The sequence below is a fragment of the Somniosus microcephalus genome, chromosome 7 (assembly GCF_052327205.1).
Source record: "Somniosus microcephalus isolate GS21.2 chromosome 7, FLI_Smic_1.0, whole genome shotgun sequence".
Lineage (NCBI taxonomy): Eukaryota > Metazoa > Chordata > Chondrichthyes > Squaliformes > Somniosidae > Somniosus > Somniosus microcephalus.
This window is the reverse complement of record NC_140993.1, coordinates 175,228,493-175,248,033: the sequence shown is the minus strand read 5'-3', so window position 1 is coordinate 175,248,033 and position 19,541 is coordinate 175,228,493. Positions and strand designations below refer to the sequence as shown.

The window sequence follows — 19,541 nt, the reverse complement described above, 5'->3', positions numbered from 1 at the left end:
TCTGTTCCATTTTATTGTACTTTTTCCTCCATCTAAATTAACCTCTTTTAAATTTTAAAGCAGGGAAGATAGATCACGTTCTTGCTCCGATCCCACCCCCTTAGACCTGGATCACGTTCTTCCCCGCCCCCCTCCTCATTGCACTCATGTGCTCCCCTCAACAACTCCCCGATCTTCACATCTTCACCCCCCCCCCTCCGATCTCCCCTCTCCGATCTCCCCCCTCTGATCTCCGCCCCCTCCCTCCGATCCCCCCCCTCCTCCCTCCCCCCCCCCCCCCTTCCCTGTGGCAATTTTAAATTGCTGACCCCCTTGTCACAGTCTTCCCAACCAGAGGAAATAATCTATCCCTAGTCACTCTATTAAAACTTTTCAGAATTAAAACAAAACCTCTATTAAATCTCCTCAGCCTTTACTTGCAAATGGTCCCAATATCTTCAGTCTCTCCTCATAACTATAGGTCCCATTGCTGATATTATAGTGAATCTTTGTTGTATACGTTCCATGGTTGTAATGTTCTTTCTAAAATGGAGCCATCTAAAACTACACATTGTATTCTAACTGTGGCCTAACTATTACCTTGCATAAATTTATCATTAACGAAAGAAAGACTTGCATTTATATAGCGGCTTTCACACTCTCTTCAACAGGATAGCCAAAAGCGCATTACAGCCAATGAAGTACTTTTGAAGTGTAGTCACTCATGTAATGTAGGAAACGTGCCAGCTAATTTGCGCACAGCAAGCTCCCACAAATAGCAATGTGATAATGACAGGGCTTTGGTGAGGCTACACCTGGAGTCCTGTGCACAGTTTTGGTCTCCTTATCTTCTTGGAGGCGATGCAACGAAAGTTCACTAAATTGATTCCTGGGATGAGAGGGTTGTCCTAAGAGGAGAGATTGAGTAGATTAGGCCTCTACTCTCTGGAGTTTAGAAGGAGAGGTGATCTTATTGAAACATGTAAGATTCTGAGGGGGATTAACAGGGTAGATGCGGAGAGGTTGTTTCACCTGGCTGGGGAGTCTAGAATGAGGGGACATAGTCTCAGGATAAGGAGTCGGCCATTTAAGACTGCAACGAGGAGGAATTTATTCACTGAGGTTTGTGAATCTTTGGAATTCTCTACCCCAAAGGGCTGTGGATGCTGAGTCGTTGAGTATATTCAAAACTGAGAGAGATAGATTTTTGGATTCTAGGTGAATCAAGGGATATGGAGATCGGGCGGGAAAGTGGAGTTGAGGTCGAAGATCAGCCATGATCGTATTGAATAGCGGAGCAGGCTCGAGGGGCTGTATGGCCTACTCCTGCACCAGTTCTTATGTTCTTATGACCAGATAGTATATTTTACTGATGTTGATTGATGGATAAATGTTGGCCAGGCTCCTCTTCAAAATAGTGCCATGGGATCTTTTACGTCTACCCGAGAGCAGACAAGGCCTCAGTTTAACATCTCATCTGAAAGATGGCACTTCCAACACTCTGGAGTGTCAGCCTAGATGTTTGTGCTCAAATCTCTAGAGTGAGTCTTGAATCCACAATCTTCTGACTCAGAGGCGAGAGTGCTACCAACTGAGCCACAGCTGACACTGTGCTCATGTAATCATGCTTCTATTTATAAAACTCAAAATGCCATTTGTCTTTTTATGGCTTACTCTACCTGCACTCAGACTTTGAAGGAATTATGACTATGTTTTCCTGCAGTCTTTTACAGTCCTCCTCACTGTTTGCCAAACCTCCTGCTTTTGTCTCATCAAAACATTTTAATATTGTGTTCCCTCCATCCAAGTTCAAATAATCTATATACGAGATCAAGAACAAATGTTAACTCAGCACTGATCCATGGGATACACCACTTCCATTCCTTCTTCAAAACTATTCCTTCACCACTGGTGCACTGTGGCTGAAGTACATACAATGTACAGGATGCAGCACCTCCCTCCCCTGTGATCTCTATCACCAAAAAGGATGAGGAGCAATGGCATTGGAACATAATCACATTCAAGTTTTCCTCCAAGTCACACATCATCTTACCTTGGATATATATCGTCATTCCTTCATCATTGCTTGGTCAATGTTCTAGAATTCTCTATGTAACATGATTGTGGGAGCGTCATCACCACAAGGATGCTGAGGTTGAAGGAGAAGAGCCACCAGCACTACCTAAAGATAACTGTGGATAGGCAGTAGATGCTACCTTGCCAGTATTATGTACATCCAGTGAACAAATAAATATACCCTGCATTTTATTAGGTTAAGTGATTAACAAACCTACTATAAACACATTTTTCAGGGATGAAATCAGCAGTCTGCAGCAAAAGCTGAGGGACAGAGTGTTGTTGGCAGAGGAAGATAAATATCTCCGGAATAAAATGGCAGAAGACTGTGGCCACTTGACTAAGGAAAATGCCCTCTTGCACTCTCAGGTGCTGGAACTAACTAAAGAGCTGGAGAGGGTAGGTACATTACAAGAAAATTAATTGGCTATACTTAGAATTAATATTGTCATTTTGGTTATTGCTGCATATAAGTATAATCAATCAACCTAGTGTCATATTTGTCTAGTTATTTTACATACGAATATATTACAGACTAGCACTTAATATGACCACAGGAGAGGAAAGCCTGAAATGGGGGGAGGAAGGAGGGGTCGAAACTTTTGATTTATTTGTGAACCATGCTGTCCCATGCATCATATTAAAAATGTGACAGTCAGTTGAGCAGCATGTTGAAGGCCATTGCTACGGACCACACACCCTGCTAAATTTAAAAACTAATTGTGTATAATTAAATACGTCTAAAAAGCACTCCCACTAGCTAAGTTACAAATTTGCCATTAAAAATTCTATTCCCATCTGTTTGTTAATACAGGTAGACTATCCTTTATCCGAAAACCTCGGGACCAGCCGAGTTTCGGATAAAGGAGAATTTCGGATTTCGGAAGGTGGGTCGGCGGGGGTCGGCGGGGGGTCGTGCGCACGACTTACGCTGACGCTCAGCGTAAGTCAGTCGGGGTCCGCGGGGGGGGGGGGGGGGGTCGGCGGTTGTCGGGGCTGGCGGGGTTGGCGGTTGTCGGGGCCCGCGGGGGGGTTGGCGGTTGTCGGGGCTGGCGGGGTCGGCGGGGGGGTCGGCGGTTGTCGGGGCCGGCAGGGGGGCTGGCGGTTGTCGGGGCCGGGGGGGGGGTCGTGCGCACGACTTACCCTTTATCCGAACTTCCGAAACCGGAACCCTCTAAAAACCGAAGGTTTTTTCGTTCGTACGCACGACTTACGCTGAACGAAAAAACCTTCGGTTTTTAGAGGGTTTCGGTTTTCGGAAGTCCGGATAAAGGGTAGTCTACCTGTACAGGAAACTTTGTGCTATCCGGCACCGATGGGACCGAGCTGTTGCCGTTCCCTCAAAACTGTCGGACACACCAGCGCTAATGTTGAAAGATACGGAAGCTTTTGAGCTCCGTATCTGTCAACAAACCCTCAACAGCTTCTAAACAATCCAAGCGTCTCTGTAGCTCAGCAACAGCTTCAGCAGAGCTTGACTGTTGAGAAAAAAAGCAACGAGACGAGAAGAAAAAAAACCTAACGAAAATGGCTCCTGATTTTTGCCGGTGGCTCGAGCATTCCGGATAGTTGGCCTCCGGATAACACAAAGTTTCCTGTATGCGGAGTTTGCCTGTTTGAATTTAGCAGTACTGGCAGTTTGGAAAGGTTGTGCTTAGCACTGCGCTCTCATTGCTAGATTTAGGGCAGAGAACAGACCTTTCTGAACCACCAGTCCGAGCAGATTCAAACAGGCAAATGCAGCAGGGTAAAAATATAACCAGAAGTCAAAAAATAGTATAAAGTGGTGCTGTGGGAGAGTGTCACTGGAACTTTGCAGAGTGAATAGGCCTCGACCTGTATTTTGGATACCTTTAGCCTAGTATTTTTAGTTCTAGTACTCTCCTATTGTTATTTTTCTACAGAGACTCACCATAATTTAGGTTTTTTTTAAACAATTTTATTGACTACATAGAGAAGCTTAGGTTGGGTGCAGCGATGTCATGAATAGGGAACATGCCAGTCAGTCCCAGGGTTCCTCCATAGAAATAACAGATGGTGTGGCTTTGGCCCAGCCTTCAGTCAGTCTGGAACATTGGGACTCCAGCAGACCAAGTTACCAACTGGGAAAGCTGATTTCCAGCTGGTATTGTGGTATCCTGTGGCTTTCAGATCAGATTGAATCAGGGTGCTTTTGTTTTTATTGGAGCTGTTCTGGGATGGATGAGCACCTTGCTGTCAGTGATGCCACTGGAGCAGCCTAGTGTGGAGGGAAATTAAAGTTGCGAGTCTGCATATAGTAAGAATGTTTTAAGATCGTGGCAAAAATGTCAATCAAAATTCTGACTAATATATTATATTTCTGTATAAAATGTAGGGTACTTTGAACAAAAAGTGCTCTACCACTAGCTCAGCCATTTGCTGAACCTCTTGGGAGAGGCCATGCAGAACTTCCGTATAACAACTAGCAGCATTTCCACATCAGCCACAGATGCTTACCTTTTCCCTTCTTTCAGTGCCTCGTCCAAGATCCTGCTCAGCCCTTTAACTGCATGCAGCCCTTTTAAATATAGCTGCCCTTGCTCCACGCCATTCCCAAATTTTCTGGGCTCCTCAGGCATATCTGGTCCCCTGCTGGCGAGAGTAAAAAAGTGAGGAGAATCCCGCCAGCATTATTTAAATTAGCTGATCCTGGGATTTCTGACAGCCTCCTCCAGTTTCAGTGGCATAAGTCTTCCTCCACTACACTTATACCACCACGTCATGGACCCAGGAATTTCCAGGCCCAGCTTTTTATAGACATTAAATTTGTATATTAATAGCTTTATTTAATAATTATGCCATGTGAATTTGAGTTAGTAAACTATTTGTTAGTAAACTATTTTAGAAATAGTTTACTATCTATTGTTCTGTGCATGATAAATTAGGTTTTATGATCATTTATTGTGGCTAAAATTAACTGTAGGGGAATAAAACATGACTTACTGTAGGTATCACAAAGATAGACAATGAGCTAGTTAGTGTCTAACCTCAGTATGTTGGATCTATTTTTTTCTTTCACTCAAATGAATACTTATGGTTAAGGCCGTTGGAGAACCAACTTTTTCCCTGTTATTAGTAATGACATGATAATTTGCAGTAGAGTACTCTTCTGACTGAAATTAAAGTGCTCTGACAGCCAGAATCAATCTATTTATTTTTAGTAATTCATATTCAGAGGTGGATAGCCCTATATTAAACATTAAGATTCTTCTATTGCCATGTTTTGATAGAGTTGAATATTAATTTCCTGAGGTCTACTAACAGCAAAATTATCATGTTTAGATCGTAAGGCTTATCACTACAATTGTTCTGAGATTGAAAAAAATCTATTACAGGTTCAAGCACTTAGGGATGAGAAAAATTCTCAGCATTCAATCAGTGTCACACAGTTAACTTCACTAAAGGAGCAAGAGAGACAGCTTGAACTGGAATTGGCCTATTTAAAAAGAGTGATGGGGGAAGAGGAGAACAAGGTTCTCAACGCCATGGAACAGGTAGTAGTCATTCCATATGGCCATTGTACAGCAGTTCTTGTAGTATAATTACCAATAGGACAACTCTTATTGCACAATATGTTCATAAACTGATCGTAAGCATGCATGGTAAAGCACATAGTTTCCTTTTAATAAAGTCAATTAGTAGCAATTCTAGTGATTTAAATAATGGATTATATTTTCAACATACATTCTCTCATAAGATATGCAAGGTTTGGAACTGAGTTTTCCATCTAGTTAAGATTGTATGTGGGGATAATTTAATTAATTACCTCTTCATATCTGTTTATGAAGGATGACAAGCAAAAAAGTTTGAGTAATCTCATTCTGATCCTTGGTGTACATGATTTCACTGCAGAATTTTCATCTCCAGTTAGAGTCTGAAAAAATATATAGTAGAACTGTCTTCTGAAATTGAGGTTCAAAGTGTAGGACCGCTGTTGGCATATTTCATTGGCTTGGATTTTATGGTCAGCGCTCACTGCTGATCTCAAAGAAAGCTGCCCACAAAGATGTAGCAATCTCTGTAGCGTGGATTTCACCTTTCCCAACATTAGTTTGATTCTGATGCCAACTCTAGGGGGTCTCCAGCGTTGAGCAACAGTGATGCCATCAAGCAAGCAATCACATTGAAGAATTCTCTCAGACAAAGCAGGAAATAAAATGCACTGATTATCCTTTACTTTTTATAAATTTTACAGAAAACAAAATAAAGATTGGGACATATACATGGACTTAGGCTAGATGCTGAAATATCAAATCAAATAAAAAAAAATAAAAACCTATGAAATTGTTGTGAAAAAATGACATTCAGCAAATATAAAATTAGTTTTTCAGTGCTAGTGAAGTTGTTCAGCAGTTGTTATGACTTAGTACAATGTTTAAAAACCTAGTTACACCTCATTGAACAAGGCTTAACTTTGTGGGGGGGGGGTTTTAACAGCGATATTACAACGTAAAAAGGGAAAGTTCTCACCAGTTCAATGATTTCTAAAGATTGTTGTCTGCAGGGTCTTCAACAGCCACCCAGTGGAGCAGCAGGGAACCAATGACCGCAACTTCTGGATTTCCACATTTAACTGCGCATGGGTGTGGACACCAGAAGTTGCTGTCAGTTTCACAGAGCAATGATGGCAAATGCTGACAGTTTTGCCAACATGACAACTGCAAAATAAGACCAATATATAATAGTTTGTGTAGGTCTAAGGTGAAAGTTTAATTTAATTTTGGAGCTTTGTTAGAACAAATTCATAAAGTTTTAAGATTTTTATTTCTACAATGCAAGATTAACAAGACGATCAGCATTAGGAATAGTCTGCATACATGCCTAACTAGCAAATGCTGACTAATCGCTTCAAAAATCTGATACACCGCCAACAAAACTGACATCAGAAAGTGACTAAATATAGGAAAGCATAAGGAAAGGATGAAATGCAAGCAACTCGAAACCCCCACAACGTACTTGTACCGCTGACAGGTAGGAACTCCTGCTGTCGATTGAGATAATGAACTAAAGCCCCATCTGGCCTCTCACCTGGACATTAAAAAAAACATTTGAAGAAGAGCAGGGGAGTTCTCCCAGTGTACTGGCCAACATTTATCCCTCGCCAACACCTAAAACAGATCATCTGCTCATTTATTTCATTGCGGTTTGTGGGAGCTTGCAAATTGGCTGCTGCGTTTTGTACATTACAACAGTATCTACACTTCAAAAGTACTTAAAAATATATTGCCGTTCCTTCATCGTTGCTGGGTCAAAATCCTGGCACTCCTAACCTAACAACACTGTGGGAGTCGCTTCACCACACGGACTTTAGCAGTTCAAGAAGGCGGTTCACCACCACCTTCTCAAGGGTAATTACAGATGGGCAACCTTGCCAACAACGCCACATCCTGTGAATGAATAATAAAAAAAAGGCTGTAAAGCGCTTCGGGTCGGCTTGAGGCGTGATATAAAATCACGTGAACTCGTTACTGGTTATATTACAAAAACCAGTTGATTCCTATTAATCCATAAAACAGTTAATTGGTAGCAAAACATATTGCTCTCCTTGTTTTTTTTTTTTAATTGTTCCTGGGATGTGGGTATCACTGGCAAGGCCAGCATTTATTGCCCATCCCTAATTGCCCTGGAGAAGGTGGTGGTGAGCCTGCTTCTTGAACTGCTGCAGTCCCTGTGGTGAAGGTACTCCCACAGTGCAGTTTGGGAAGGAGTTCCAGGATTTTGACCCAGCGACTATGAAGGAACAGTGATATATTTCCAAGTCAGGATGGTGTGAGACTTGGAGGGGAATTTGGAGGTGATGGTGTTCCCATGCGCTTTGTTGCCCTTGTCCTTCTAGGTGGTAGAGGTCGTGGGTTTGGGAGGTGCTGTTGAAGCAGCCTTGGCAAGTTGCTGCAGAGCATCTTGTAGATGGTGGAGGGAGTGAATGATTAAGGTGGTCGATGTGGTGCCAGTCAAGCGGGCTGCTTTGTCCTGGATGGTGTGGAGCTGCACTCATCCAGAGTATTCCATCACACTCCTTAATTGTGCCTTGTAGGTGGTGGCAAGGCTTTGGGGAGTCAGGAGGTGAGACACTCGCTGCCGAATTCCCAGCCTCTGACCTGCTCTTGTAACCACAGTATTTATGTGGCTGGTCCAGTTAAGCTGCTGGTCAATGGTGTCCCCCAGCATGTTGATGGTGGGGCATTCGGCAATGGTAATGCTGTTGAATGTCAAGGGGCGGTGGTTACTCTCTCTTGTTGGGGATAGTCATTGCCTGGCAATTGTGTGGTGCGACTGTTACTTTCCACTTATCAGCCCAAGCCTGAATGTCATCCAGGTCTTGGCTGCACGTGGGCATTGACTGCTTCATTATCTGAGGAGTTGCAAATGCAACCGAACACTCTGCAATCATCAGCAAACATACCCATGTCTGACCTTATGATGGAGGGAAGGTTATTGATGAAGCAGCTGAAGATGGTTGAGCTTAAGACACTGCCCTGCGGAACTCCTGCAGCAATGTCCTGGGGCTGTGATGATTGACCTCCAACCACCACAACCATCTTCCTGTGTGCTAGGTATGACTCCAACCAGTGGAGAGTTCCCCGCCCCCCCCACCTCCCAGTCAGCTGCTGCCTTGATGTCAAGGGCAGTCACTCTCACCTCACTTCTGGAATTCAGCTCCTTTGTCTATGTTTGGACCAAGGTTGTAATGATTTCTGGAGCCAAGTGGTCCTGGCAGAACCCAAACTGAGCATCAGTGAGCACGTTATTGGTGAGTAAGTGGCGCTTGATAACACGGTCAATGACACCGCCATCGCTTTGCTGATGATTGAGAGTAGACTGATGGGGCGGTAGTTGGCTGGATTGGATTTGTCCTGCTTTTTGTGGACGGGACATACCTGGGCAGTTTTCCACATTGTCGGGTACAATAACTCCACTAACAATGAAGCACAAATGAAGTAATCACTGAGGCTGCATGTGAGATAATAGGGGGAAAAACTTGGTTGGCTTGCGCCTCCCATTAGGGTGCTAATGGGACGTAAAGCAACTAGCGCCCAGGCGCAGCAATCTTTGCACCGTTCGCGAAATTGACTAGAGTTTTTGCAGCGGTGCAAAAGTTTACCGCCCGTGTCCGCAGATAGTGACGTCAGTCGAGTGTGCAACGCCCTGGTGGCGCCCCCCCCCCTCCTTTCCGTCTGGCACAAGCAACGACAGGGAGACTGAAACGTTTCCCGGTTTTTTTTGGGGGGGGGGGGGCACTATTTAAAGGCGGCCTCTTTCTGGCTTTTTCTGTGTTAGACATTTTTGCACCACTCATTCTGAGAGAGAGAGAGAGAGAGAGAGACTGAGACTTCTGCATAGAGTCAGCGCTGTGTGAAGTAGTTTTGGCTACTGAGCATCATTTTGCAGGTACTTTTGGATTTGACCTTCATTACTTCGATTGCCAAGAGACTATAGGGGCTACACTGATTCGGGGCGTCGTCCTGCGCCTGCAGAAATCGGAGGCAACAGAGACGCAGAGAGATAATGGCAATCATGGGCAGACGGAGGAGGGCCAACAGGCCTCTGCACAGGAGACCTTACCCTCCTAGGGTATTCCGGGAACAATTCTCCTACATTAATTTGTCTGAGAAGTAATGATTGCACAGGCTGCGCTTCAGCAAAGAGGTGGTCACTGAGCTCTGCCACCTGCTGCAGCCAGATCGGCAGCCTCTACTGAGGACCAGGATGTCTATTGGTGGCAGTGAAGGTCACAGTGGCTCTGAACTTATGCCACTGGCTCCTTTCAAGCAGCTACTGGGGACATCGCCAATATCTCCCAGTTCGCAGTCCATTGCTGTATCCCTCAGGTCACAAATGCCCCCTATAAGAGGAGATGCCAGTACATCTCTTTCCCCATGACCCGGGCCAAACAGCACGAACGCGCATTGGGCTTTGCAAGGATAGCAGGCTTCCCCATGGTGCAGGGTACCATTGACTGCACACGTGGCATTGCGGGCACCGCATGAGAATGCAGAGGTTTTCCGAAACTGCAAGGGGTTCCACTCCTTAAACATCCAGTTGGTCTGTGACCACAGACAGCTGATACTCGTAGTCAATGCCCGCTATTCTGGCAGCAGCCACGATGCTTTCATCCTGCGCCAGACTGCTGTGCCAGAACTTTTCCAGGCACCGTATCAGCCAAGTGGTTGGCTCCTCGGGTACAAGGGTTATCCACTGTGCACCTGGCTGATGACACTGCTCCGTAACCCCAACACCCCTGCTGAGCTGTGGTACAATGAGAGCCATCTTGTCACCAGGAACATCGTTGAGCAGACAATCGGCATGCTCAAGCAACGGTTCCACTGTCTGGACCACTCAGGAAGAGCCCTGCAGTACTCGCCTGAGCGAGTCTCCCTCTTCATAGTTGTGTGCTACATTCTTCATAACCTGCCAATCCTCAGGACCCAGCCAATGCCACCAAGCCTTGGAGCACCACTGGAGGACGAGGAGGATCAGCAGCAGCACCAAGGCGGGAGGGAGGCCCACAATGTTGAAACTGCAAGGGCCGTCCGTCAACGGCTGATAACAAGCCACTTCTAGGGCCCCTGCTGAGGAAATGGCTTCTGGCATGGAGAATAACATGAATGAAAGCAACCCGCAACCTCAAAGCCGGCCAAGGCAGCAATGATTCCAAAGGCCAAACCTGTACATTTTGAATACAAAAACTTTATTTTACAAACTGTGTGTGTGTCATTTCTTCATGACAAACTAATAGAAACAAACAAAAAATCATTCATTAACATTACTCGTTCTCACAACCTGGAGATAATGTCCAAAACACTAAACAAAAGTTTGAACACTAACCTCAGCCATTAATAAAAATTACTAACATTTCGTCACACCTCCTACTTTTTGGTCTTCGAGGGTGATCTCCTTCCCTTGCGCACTTCCCCCCCTTCTGTTCCTCCGTAATGGGGCCCCAGTGGCTGCAGCAAGGCTGGTGGAAGGCTGCCGATTGTCAGAACCTGAAACTACAGATGTCAGAACCTGAGACTACAGATGCCCTTGAAGGACGGCCTCGACCAGCTCTGGGGCTGGAGGGCCCAGCTGCAGACTGCACCAACTCTGCATGGACAGCAGCTGTCTGGGCTACAGGCGGTGGCAAGTGCAATGGGGAAGTGACAGAGGTGGCAGCAGGAATGCTGTCATCTTGAGAGAGGGCAGCAACTCCCTGCTCGACCGACACACTGGCACTCCCACGGGGCAGCACCTCAGCATCCGAAGCAATCTGCTGGAGCACAGATTGCTGGCCTGCTGCGGTGCGGCGAGAGCCCCGGGGAAATGTGTCCGGACCAGCGACAATGGCAGCAGGCAGTGCTTGTGTGGCCTCAATCAGAGTCTGCATGAGATCAGTCTGAGATTGGATCAGCCAGTGACTGAATTGCAGCATTAAGCATTAGCGTGGCATCTGCCTGTGCTACAGCGTAGTGCTCCACACTCCTTGCCAGTGCAATCGGGCACCCTTCCCACTGCACCCATGAGCTGAGTGTGCATGTCCACCATCTGGGTGTTCATTTCAGCGATGAGCCGCTCCTCCTCTGCGTCCAGTGCAGCAAGACTCGCTGGCCTACTCTCCCTCCGGGGAGAAGGCCCCCCCGAGATTCCCTAGCTACATCACGTTGTTGCAGCCCGCTGGGTCCCGGAGCTTCACCCTCATCAGACACTTCCCCCCTGCTCCCCTCCAGGGAAGACGTGGTCCCAGTGTGGGCATGGGCTTCCTCGGGAGAGGGTGGCGCTTCCTCCTCGCCTGCGGCTTCGCTCCCACTGGCAGCTTCAGGGCCCGTCTCCTTAGCTAGTGAATCACCATCTGAAAGCAGGGAGGTACAAGAGTGGCTTTAGCATGAGGACAGGGGGGCAGTAAGGGAGGAAGGAGTGCAGCGATTTAGTAAGTTGGACTGAAAGTGTCAAAGACTGGTGTTGAGGGACAAGTGGAATGAGAGAGGAGAGAAAGCTGATGACCTTACCATTTTTGTCCCGAACGGGGTCGGCCTCTCCAGGGACGATGGGACCGATCATCTGGCTTGTTACAATCCTGTGGACGCGCGCCTCAAAATCGCCAAGGGGTTGCAGCTGAGGCCGCCCTCCACCCATCTATTGCTGCTGTCTCCTATTATGAGATAGCTTGGCCTGCAAGAAAAAGGACGGCGTCTGAGTAATTATACAGCCATGGTCTTGCCTGATGTGCCTCCCATAATTGAATAGCCCTTACTGTATGCAAGGTGTGGAATGTGTGTGAGATTCACGAGAGGGCCATAGGTGTTGGATGAGTGTTGGGCATTGGGGTTTCAAGACCCGCTGGCCATAGAGGTTGAAATGGAGGGATGGAGAGGTATTGAAAAAAGCCACTCACCCCAACTGTTGTGTATGTACCTTTAAGAGAATAACTGGTCTCAGACTGCAGTACTGGCAGTGACCACCCCTGTATAAAAGGCGCTAGTGAGCCTCTGTTGTTTTCAGTTTCACTATTGACTTCCATCAGTAAAGACTTATTTTGTTCAACTCCTGCTGTCCGTGTCTCAATCATTCACGGACGTAATACCAACGACCCGAGTGAGGTTGTTGAACTTTTTGCAACATTGAGAATGGGTCCTGGGCACCATGCTCTTGGAAGAGACGTGCTGAGCCACCTCCCTCCACACTCTTCTGTAGTCGTGCGGCAAAGGCCTCCTGCCACTCTCAGGGAAGAGTATAGATCTTCTGCGCTCCACTACGCCAACCAGAGCCTCCAAGGCCCGCTTGCTGAAGCGCTGAGCTCGTTCTTGCACCCTCGCCATAGTCCTTGGCTGGAAAATGTAATCACAGGTCTCTCCAGGCCGAGATTCAAGGCTCCAATGAGCAGGATGTGGATGGAGAGCAAGTTCAACCCTCTTTAAGAACTGGCCGGCGCCAGTGTGTCTGTGTTCCATCACTAACTGACATCACCAGCGCTGCGCACGCGCTGAGGGAGCGCCTCGCTCCTCGGCCTTTGCGCCTTAAGACAGGTGTGCAGCACCTAATTTAGCGCTCCAATCACCTCCAGGGGCTATAGAAGCCAAGTTTGCAGTCGGAGGCGATAATTAGCACCAGGCGCTAAACTTTGCGCCCAGCCGATAATTGCACCCCAAACGGGGCGATACCGAATTTCTCTCCCATAGAAGCCAAGTGGGTGTATTTTCAGAGAGCAAGGGCCCATTGTATGGTGTTTAAACTTTCACACCAAGCACAGTAATGCTGCAATTAAAGCTGGATTTACCTGGTCTCTACGGATTAAAGTGCAACTTGTGAAAAGAGTGGCATTAAGACTCCACTGTCGTCTCCTCCAGCCTTTTAGATAGTTTTATCTGGCCTTTGTTACCAGGTTTGCTTTTCATATGAAAAACTTCTCTCCCTTTCCCCCATCCCTGTAGCAGACAATATTCTAATTTTGGTATCCCGAGGACTTTCATCCCCAATTTTCCATTCATATTGCAGATCCTCCATGGCAGTTTCCCATATTGAGGAGTTTATGCTGTTGCAAGTGGGAGGGGCAAATATTTTTTTTAAAAGTAAATTTCAGTCATTTAAAATCAGGTCACTCATAGGTGGTGGATTGACACTGATTAAAATGCTTAACTTTTGTGATTAAACCCATTTTCAGATGTTTTAATCAAACTTCCCCAAGTTACCACTCTTAAATATGAAGGAATTTTTTTTAAAGCAAAACTTATTTTAAAAAGCTGCCCAATTGCACTGGATCATGGCAGACTTTGCATTTGGCGATATGCAAATGAGTGAGCAGAAACTTTGTGGGGAGGGGGGAACACTTTGCAAAACAGGTGCAATTTGCGCCGGAATTGCTGATTGCGCCCAAAGCGGAAACTCTACCCCAATGGCAATTCAGCTGGTGTTCTTATTTTGAATACGTTACAGAATATAAAGACTTGCTCGGAATCATTTCCACCCGAACACCTCGTCCCTCACTGGTTTTCTACTCGGCTTTTTCCATGTTTGGCTGTCTTATTGACTGCAGTTGCAGGAGAGGTGCTATTGCATTGCGCATAGACAGGGGTTCGAGGGATATGGGGATCGGGTGGGAAAGTGGAATTCAGGTAGATGATTAACCATGATCTTATTGAATGGTGGAGCAGGCTCAAGGGGCTGTACAGCCTACTGCTGCTCCTATTTCTTATGTTCTTATATTCATATTGTATTTGTTTTTAAAATTGACCAGGAAATTAAGTACATAGAATCATACAGCACAGAAGGGAGCCATACAGCCCATCGTGCCTATGCTGGCTCTTTGAAAGAACTACCAATGAGTCCCACTTCCTACTCTCCCCATGACCCTGCACATTTTTCCTTTTCAAGTATATATCCAATTCCCTTTTGAAATATACTATTAATTCTGCTTTCGCCACCCTTTCAGGTGGTGCTTTCAAAATAACTCACTGCGTAAAAAAAAACTTATCTGCCCCAGAGTTCTTTAGCCAATTATCTTAAATCTGTGTCCTCTGGTTACCTGGACCTTCCTACTAGTGGAAACAGGTTCTCCTTATTTACTCTATCAAAACCTTTTTATATATATATATATTTTTTTATTTTTATAAAAACACCTCTTAAATTTCCCCTTAACCTTCTCTGCTCTAAGGAGACCAACCCCAGCTTCGCCAGTCTCTCCACGTAACTAAAGTTCTGCATCCTGGTACCATTCTAGTATATCTCCTCTGCAGCCTCTCCTTGACATCCTTCCTAAAGTCTGGTGCCCAGAAATGAATACAATACTCTAGCTGAGGCCTAACCTGTGATATACAAAGGTTTACCATATCTTAAAGCTTTTGTACTCTATGCCTCTGTTAGTAAAGCCAAGGATCGCATGTGTGTTTTTAAACAGCCTGATCAACTTGTCCCACCGCCTTCAAAGTTTATCATCATTGTTACAGAAGCACAGCAAGATCACATTTTCAATTCCAAGCCTAACCAATGATTTGTACAGGTTTAGCGTCACCTCTTTGCTTTTGTACTCTGTGCCCCAATTTATGAAACCGAGGATCCCATATGCTTTTATTTAGAAATTTACCAACTTGTTCTCTCACCTATAAAGACTTGTGTATCTGAACCTGTTTCTCTGTGTTTCTATTCCCTTTGATGCTTTACCATTTAGTATATATACCCTCTCCATATTCATTTTCCCAAAATCTATCAGCTTATATTTCTCCACATTAACTTTCAGACATTTATCTGCCCAATTTAGTAACCTGCCTTTTCCCCTTAAGTCACTTACGAATCTTTCCAGTCAACTATGCTCCCTATTTTTGTGTTGGCAGCAAATTTTGATCTATGATTCTATATTGTGTCCCCTATAGCCAAGGCTAGGTTATTTTTTTATATATACACACATACATAGGCACACATAGAATCATAGAATAGTACAGCACAGAAGGAAACCACTTGGCCCATCAAGTCTGTGCCGGCTCTTTCAAAGAGCAATCCAGTTAGTCCCGCTCTTCCGTTCTTTCCCTATATCCCTGCAATTTTTTCTCCTACAAGTATTTATCCAATTCCCTTTTGAAGGCTACTATTGAATCTGTATCCACCACCCTATCAGGCAGTGCATTCCAAATCCTAACCACTCGTTGCATAAAAATGTTTTTCCTCTTGTTGCCTCTGGTTCTTTTGCCAATTGCCTTAAATCTGTGCCCTCTGGTTATTGACCCTTCAGCCATTGGAAACCGTTTCTCTTTATTTACTTTTTCTAAACCTTTCATGATTTTAAACACCTATCAAATCTCCTCTTAGCCTTCTCTGCTCCAATGTTCTCCAGTCTATAACTAAATTAAGGAACGAATGCATGAATTGCAAGTTATACATTCCTTTCTGGCACAAAAACACAAAAGGAAAAGCGTCCCAACCATGGCTAACAAAACAAATTAAGGATAGTATTAGATCCAAAGAGGAGTCATATAAAGTTGCCAGAAAAAGTAACAAGCCTGAGGATTGGGAGCAGTTTAGAGTTCAGCAAAAAAGGACCAAGAGATTGATTAAGAGGGGAAAGATAGAGTATGAGAGTAAACTTGCAAGGAACATAGAATCAGACTGTAAAAGCTTCAACAACTATGTAAAAAGAAAAAGATTAGTGAAGACAAATGTAGGTCCCTTACAGTCAGAAACTGGAGAATTTATAATGGGGAACAAGGAAATGGCAGAGCAATTAAACAAATACTTTGGTTCTGTCTTCACAGAAGAGGACACAAATAACTTCCCAGAAATGCTAGGGAACCAAGTGTTTAGTGAGAAGGAGGAATTAAAGGAAATTAATTAGGGGGAAAAAAAGTGCTGGAGAAATTAATGGGACTGAAAGCTGATAAATCCCCAGGGCCTGACATCAGTAGTAGGGAAAATGCTAGAGTCTATTATAAAGGATGTGATAACAGGACACTTAGAAAATATCAACGGCATTAGACAAAGTCAGCATAGATTTATGAAAGGGAAATAGTGTTTGACAAACCTACTGGAGTTTTTTGAGGATGTAACTGATAGAATAGATAAGGGAGAATCAGTGGATGTGGTGTATTTGGATTTTCAGAAGGCCTTTGATAAAGTCCCACATAAGAGGTTACTGTGCAAAATTAAAGTACATGGGATTGGGCGTAATATACTGGCATGGATTGAAAATTGGTTAACAGACAGGAAACAGAGAGTAGGAATAAATGGGTCTTTTTCGGGATGGCAGGCGGTGACTTGTGGGGTACCGCCAGGATCAGTGCTTGGGCCCCAGCTATTGACAATATATATCAATGATTTGGATGAGGGAACCAAATGTAACATTTCCAAGTTTGCTGATGACACGAAACTAGGTGGGATGTGTGAGGAGGATGCAAAGAGGCTTCAAGGCGATTTAGACAAGTTGAGTGAGTGGGCAAATACATGGCAGATGCAGTATAACGTGGATAAATGTGAAGCTATCCACTTTGGTAGGAAAAACAGAAAGGCAGAGTATTATTTAAATGGTGATAGATTGGGAAATGTTAATGTACAAAGGGACCTAGGTGTCCGTGTACACCAGTCACTGAAAGCAAACATGCAGGTGCAGCAAGCAGTTAGGAAGGCCAATGGTATGTTGGCCTTCATTGCAAGAGGATCTGAGTACAGGAGCAAGGATGTCTTACTACAGTTGTACAGGGCCTTGGTGAGACCACACCTGGAGTAGTGTGTGCAGTTTTGGTCTCCTTACCTAAGAAACGATATACTTGCCATAGAGGGAGTGCAGCGAAGGTTCACCAGACTGATTCCTGGGATGGCAGGACTGTCGTATGAGGAGAGATTGGGTCGACTAGGCCTGTATTCACTAGAGTTAAGAAGAATGAGAGGGGATGTCATTGAAACATATAAAATTCTGACAGGGCTAGACAGACTGGATGCAGGGAGGATGTTTCCCCTGGCTGGGGGGTCTAGAACAAGGGGTCAGTGTCTCAGGATATGGGGTAGGCCATTTAGGACCGAGATGAGGAGAAATTTCTTCACTCAGAGGGTGGTGAACCAGAAGGCTGTGGAGGCCAAATCACTGAATATATTTAAAGAGGAGATAGATAGATTTCTAGACACAAAAGGCATCAAGGGGTATGGGGAGAGAGCGAGAATATGGTATTGAGATAGAGGATCTGCCATGATCATATTGAATGGCGGAGCAGGTTCGAAGGGCCAAATGGCCTACTCCTGCTCCTATTTTTCTATGTAATCCCTCATCCCTGGAACCATTCTAGTAAATCTCTTCTGTACCCTCTCTAAAGCTTTCACGTCTTTCCTAAAGTGTGGTGCCCAGTATTGGACACAATTCTCCAGCTGAGGCAGAACTAGTGTTTTATATAGGTTTAGCATAACTTCCTGGCTTTTGTACTCTATGCCTCTATTTATAAAGCCCAGGATCCCATATACTTTATTAAATGCTCTGTTAACCTGTCCTGCCACCTTCAAAGATTTGTGCACAAACACCCCCAGGGCTTTGTTCTTGCACTCCCTTTAAAATTGTATCATTTAGCTTGTATTGCCTCTCATTCTTCCTACCAAACTGCATCACCTCACACTTTTTAGCATTGAATTTAATCTGCCATGTGTCCGCCCATTCCACCAGCCTATCTATGTCCTCTAGAAGTCTATTACTATCTTCCTCACTGTTTACTACACTTCCAATTTCAGTCATCTGCAAATTTTGAAATTGTGCCTTGTACCCACCAAGTCCAAGTCATTAATGTATATTACAAACAACAGTGGTCCTAGTACTGAACCCTGGGGAACTCCACTGCATACCTCTCTCCAGTCTGAAATACAGCCAGCCATTCACTACAACTTTGTTTTCTATCCCTTAGCCAATTTTGTATCCATGCTGCTACTGTCCCTTTTATCCCATGGGTTTCAATTTTGCTAACGAGCCTAATATGTGGTACTTAAACGCCTTTTGAAAGTCCATATACACAACATCAACTACACTGGCTTCACGGTATTCACAGAACAATGGACAGTTGTGGAATTCAAAACCAAAGCACCAGTAAAATTCCCTAACAGATTGTCTCTTAGATGACATAACACCCCTATTATTAAATAGACGATCTTCCAGTTTACCATGAGCAACATCTGATAGTATTTTGTAAAATTTTTAATTCTTGCACATAGCACATTTTGTCCATCGTCAGTTTAGGTATTACACCTGGATACATGCAGAACAAATGGGGACTAAAAAGTTAATCAACCAACTCAATCAACGATAAACTTGTATTGAACCTTGGTTAGACCACACTTGAAGTACTGTGTGCAGTTGTGGTCGCCGTATTATAAAAGATAGAGACACTGGAGAGGGTGCAAAAAAGATTTACAAGGATGATACCAGAACTGCAGGGTCATACCTATCAGGAAAGGATGAACAGGCTGGGTCTCTTCTCTTGAAAAGAGAAGGCTGAGGGGTGACCCAATAGAGGTCTTTAAAATTATGGAAGGTTTTGATAGAGTGGATACAGAGAGAAAGTGTTTCCACTTGTGGGGAAAATCAAAACTAGAGGCCATCAATACAAGATAGTTACCAAGAAACCAAATAGGGAATTCAAAAGAAACTTCTTCACCCAAAGAGTGGTGAGTAAAGAGTGGTGAGAAGTGGAATTCGCTACTACAGAGAGTAGTTGAGGCGAATAGTATAGATGCATTTAAAGGGAAGCTGGCTAAGCATGAGGAAGATGGGAACAGAGCGTTATGCTGATAGAGTTAGATAAGGAAGGATGGGAGGAGGCTTGAGTGGAGCTTCATGGACTGGTTGGGTCGAATGGCCTGTTTCTGCACTGTATATTCTATGCAAGTCTATGTAACGCTACCAATAAAAGGAGAGCCAATTAAGTCACTCCAGATAATGTGAAAATCGTTTCAGTTGCCATTTTGGTTATTGCCATAATCTAAAGGACTCACTCCTGAAAATAAGGTTTGTAGCAGAATTTTAAAAAAAT

General features: G+C 44.6%; 1 protein-coding gene across 4 annotated transcripts in view; it reads left to right on the top strand.

The window, feature by feature from the left end:
- Positions 1–19,541, top strand: part of LOC147115018 (uncharacterized) — a 78,210-nt gene that overhangs the window by 38,855 nt on the left and 19,814 nt on the right. For 3 of the 4 annotated variants that reach the window (XM_085993232.1, XM_085993230.1, XM_085993231.1), the window contains 2 exons: positions 2,292–2,454; positions 5,412–5,570. In XM_085993232.1, the coding sequence (XP_085849358.1) occupies positions 2,292–2,454; positions 5,412–5,570 (322 nt within the window). The remainder of the gene's footprint in view (positions 1–2,291; positions 2,455–5,411; positions 5,571–19,541) is intronic. The other variant, XM_085993233.1, reaches the window with a different exon arrangement.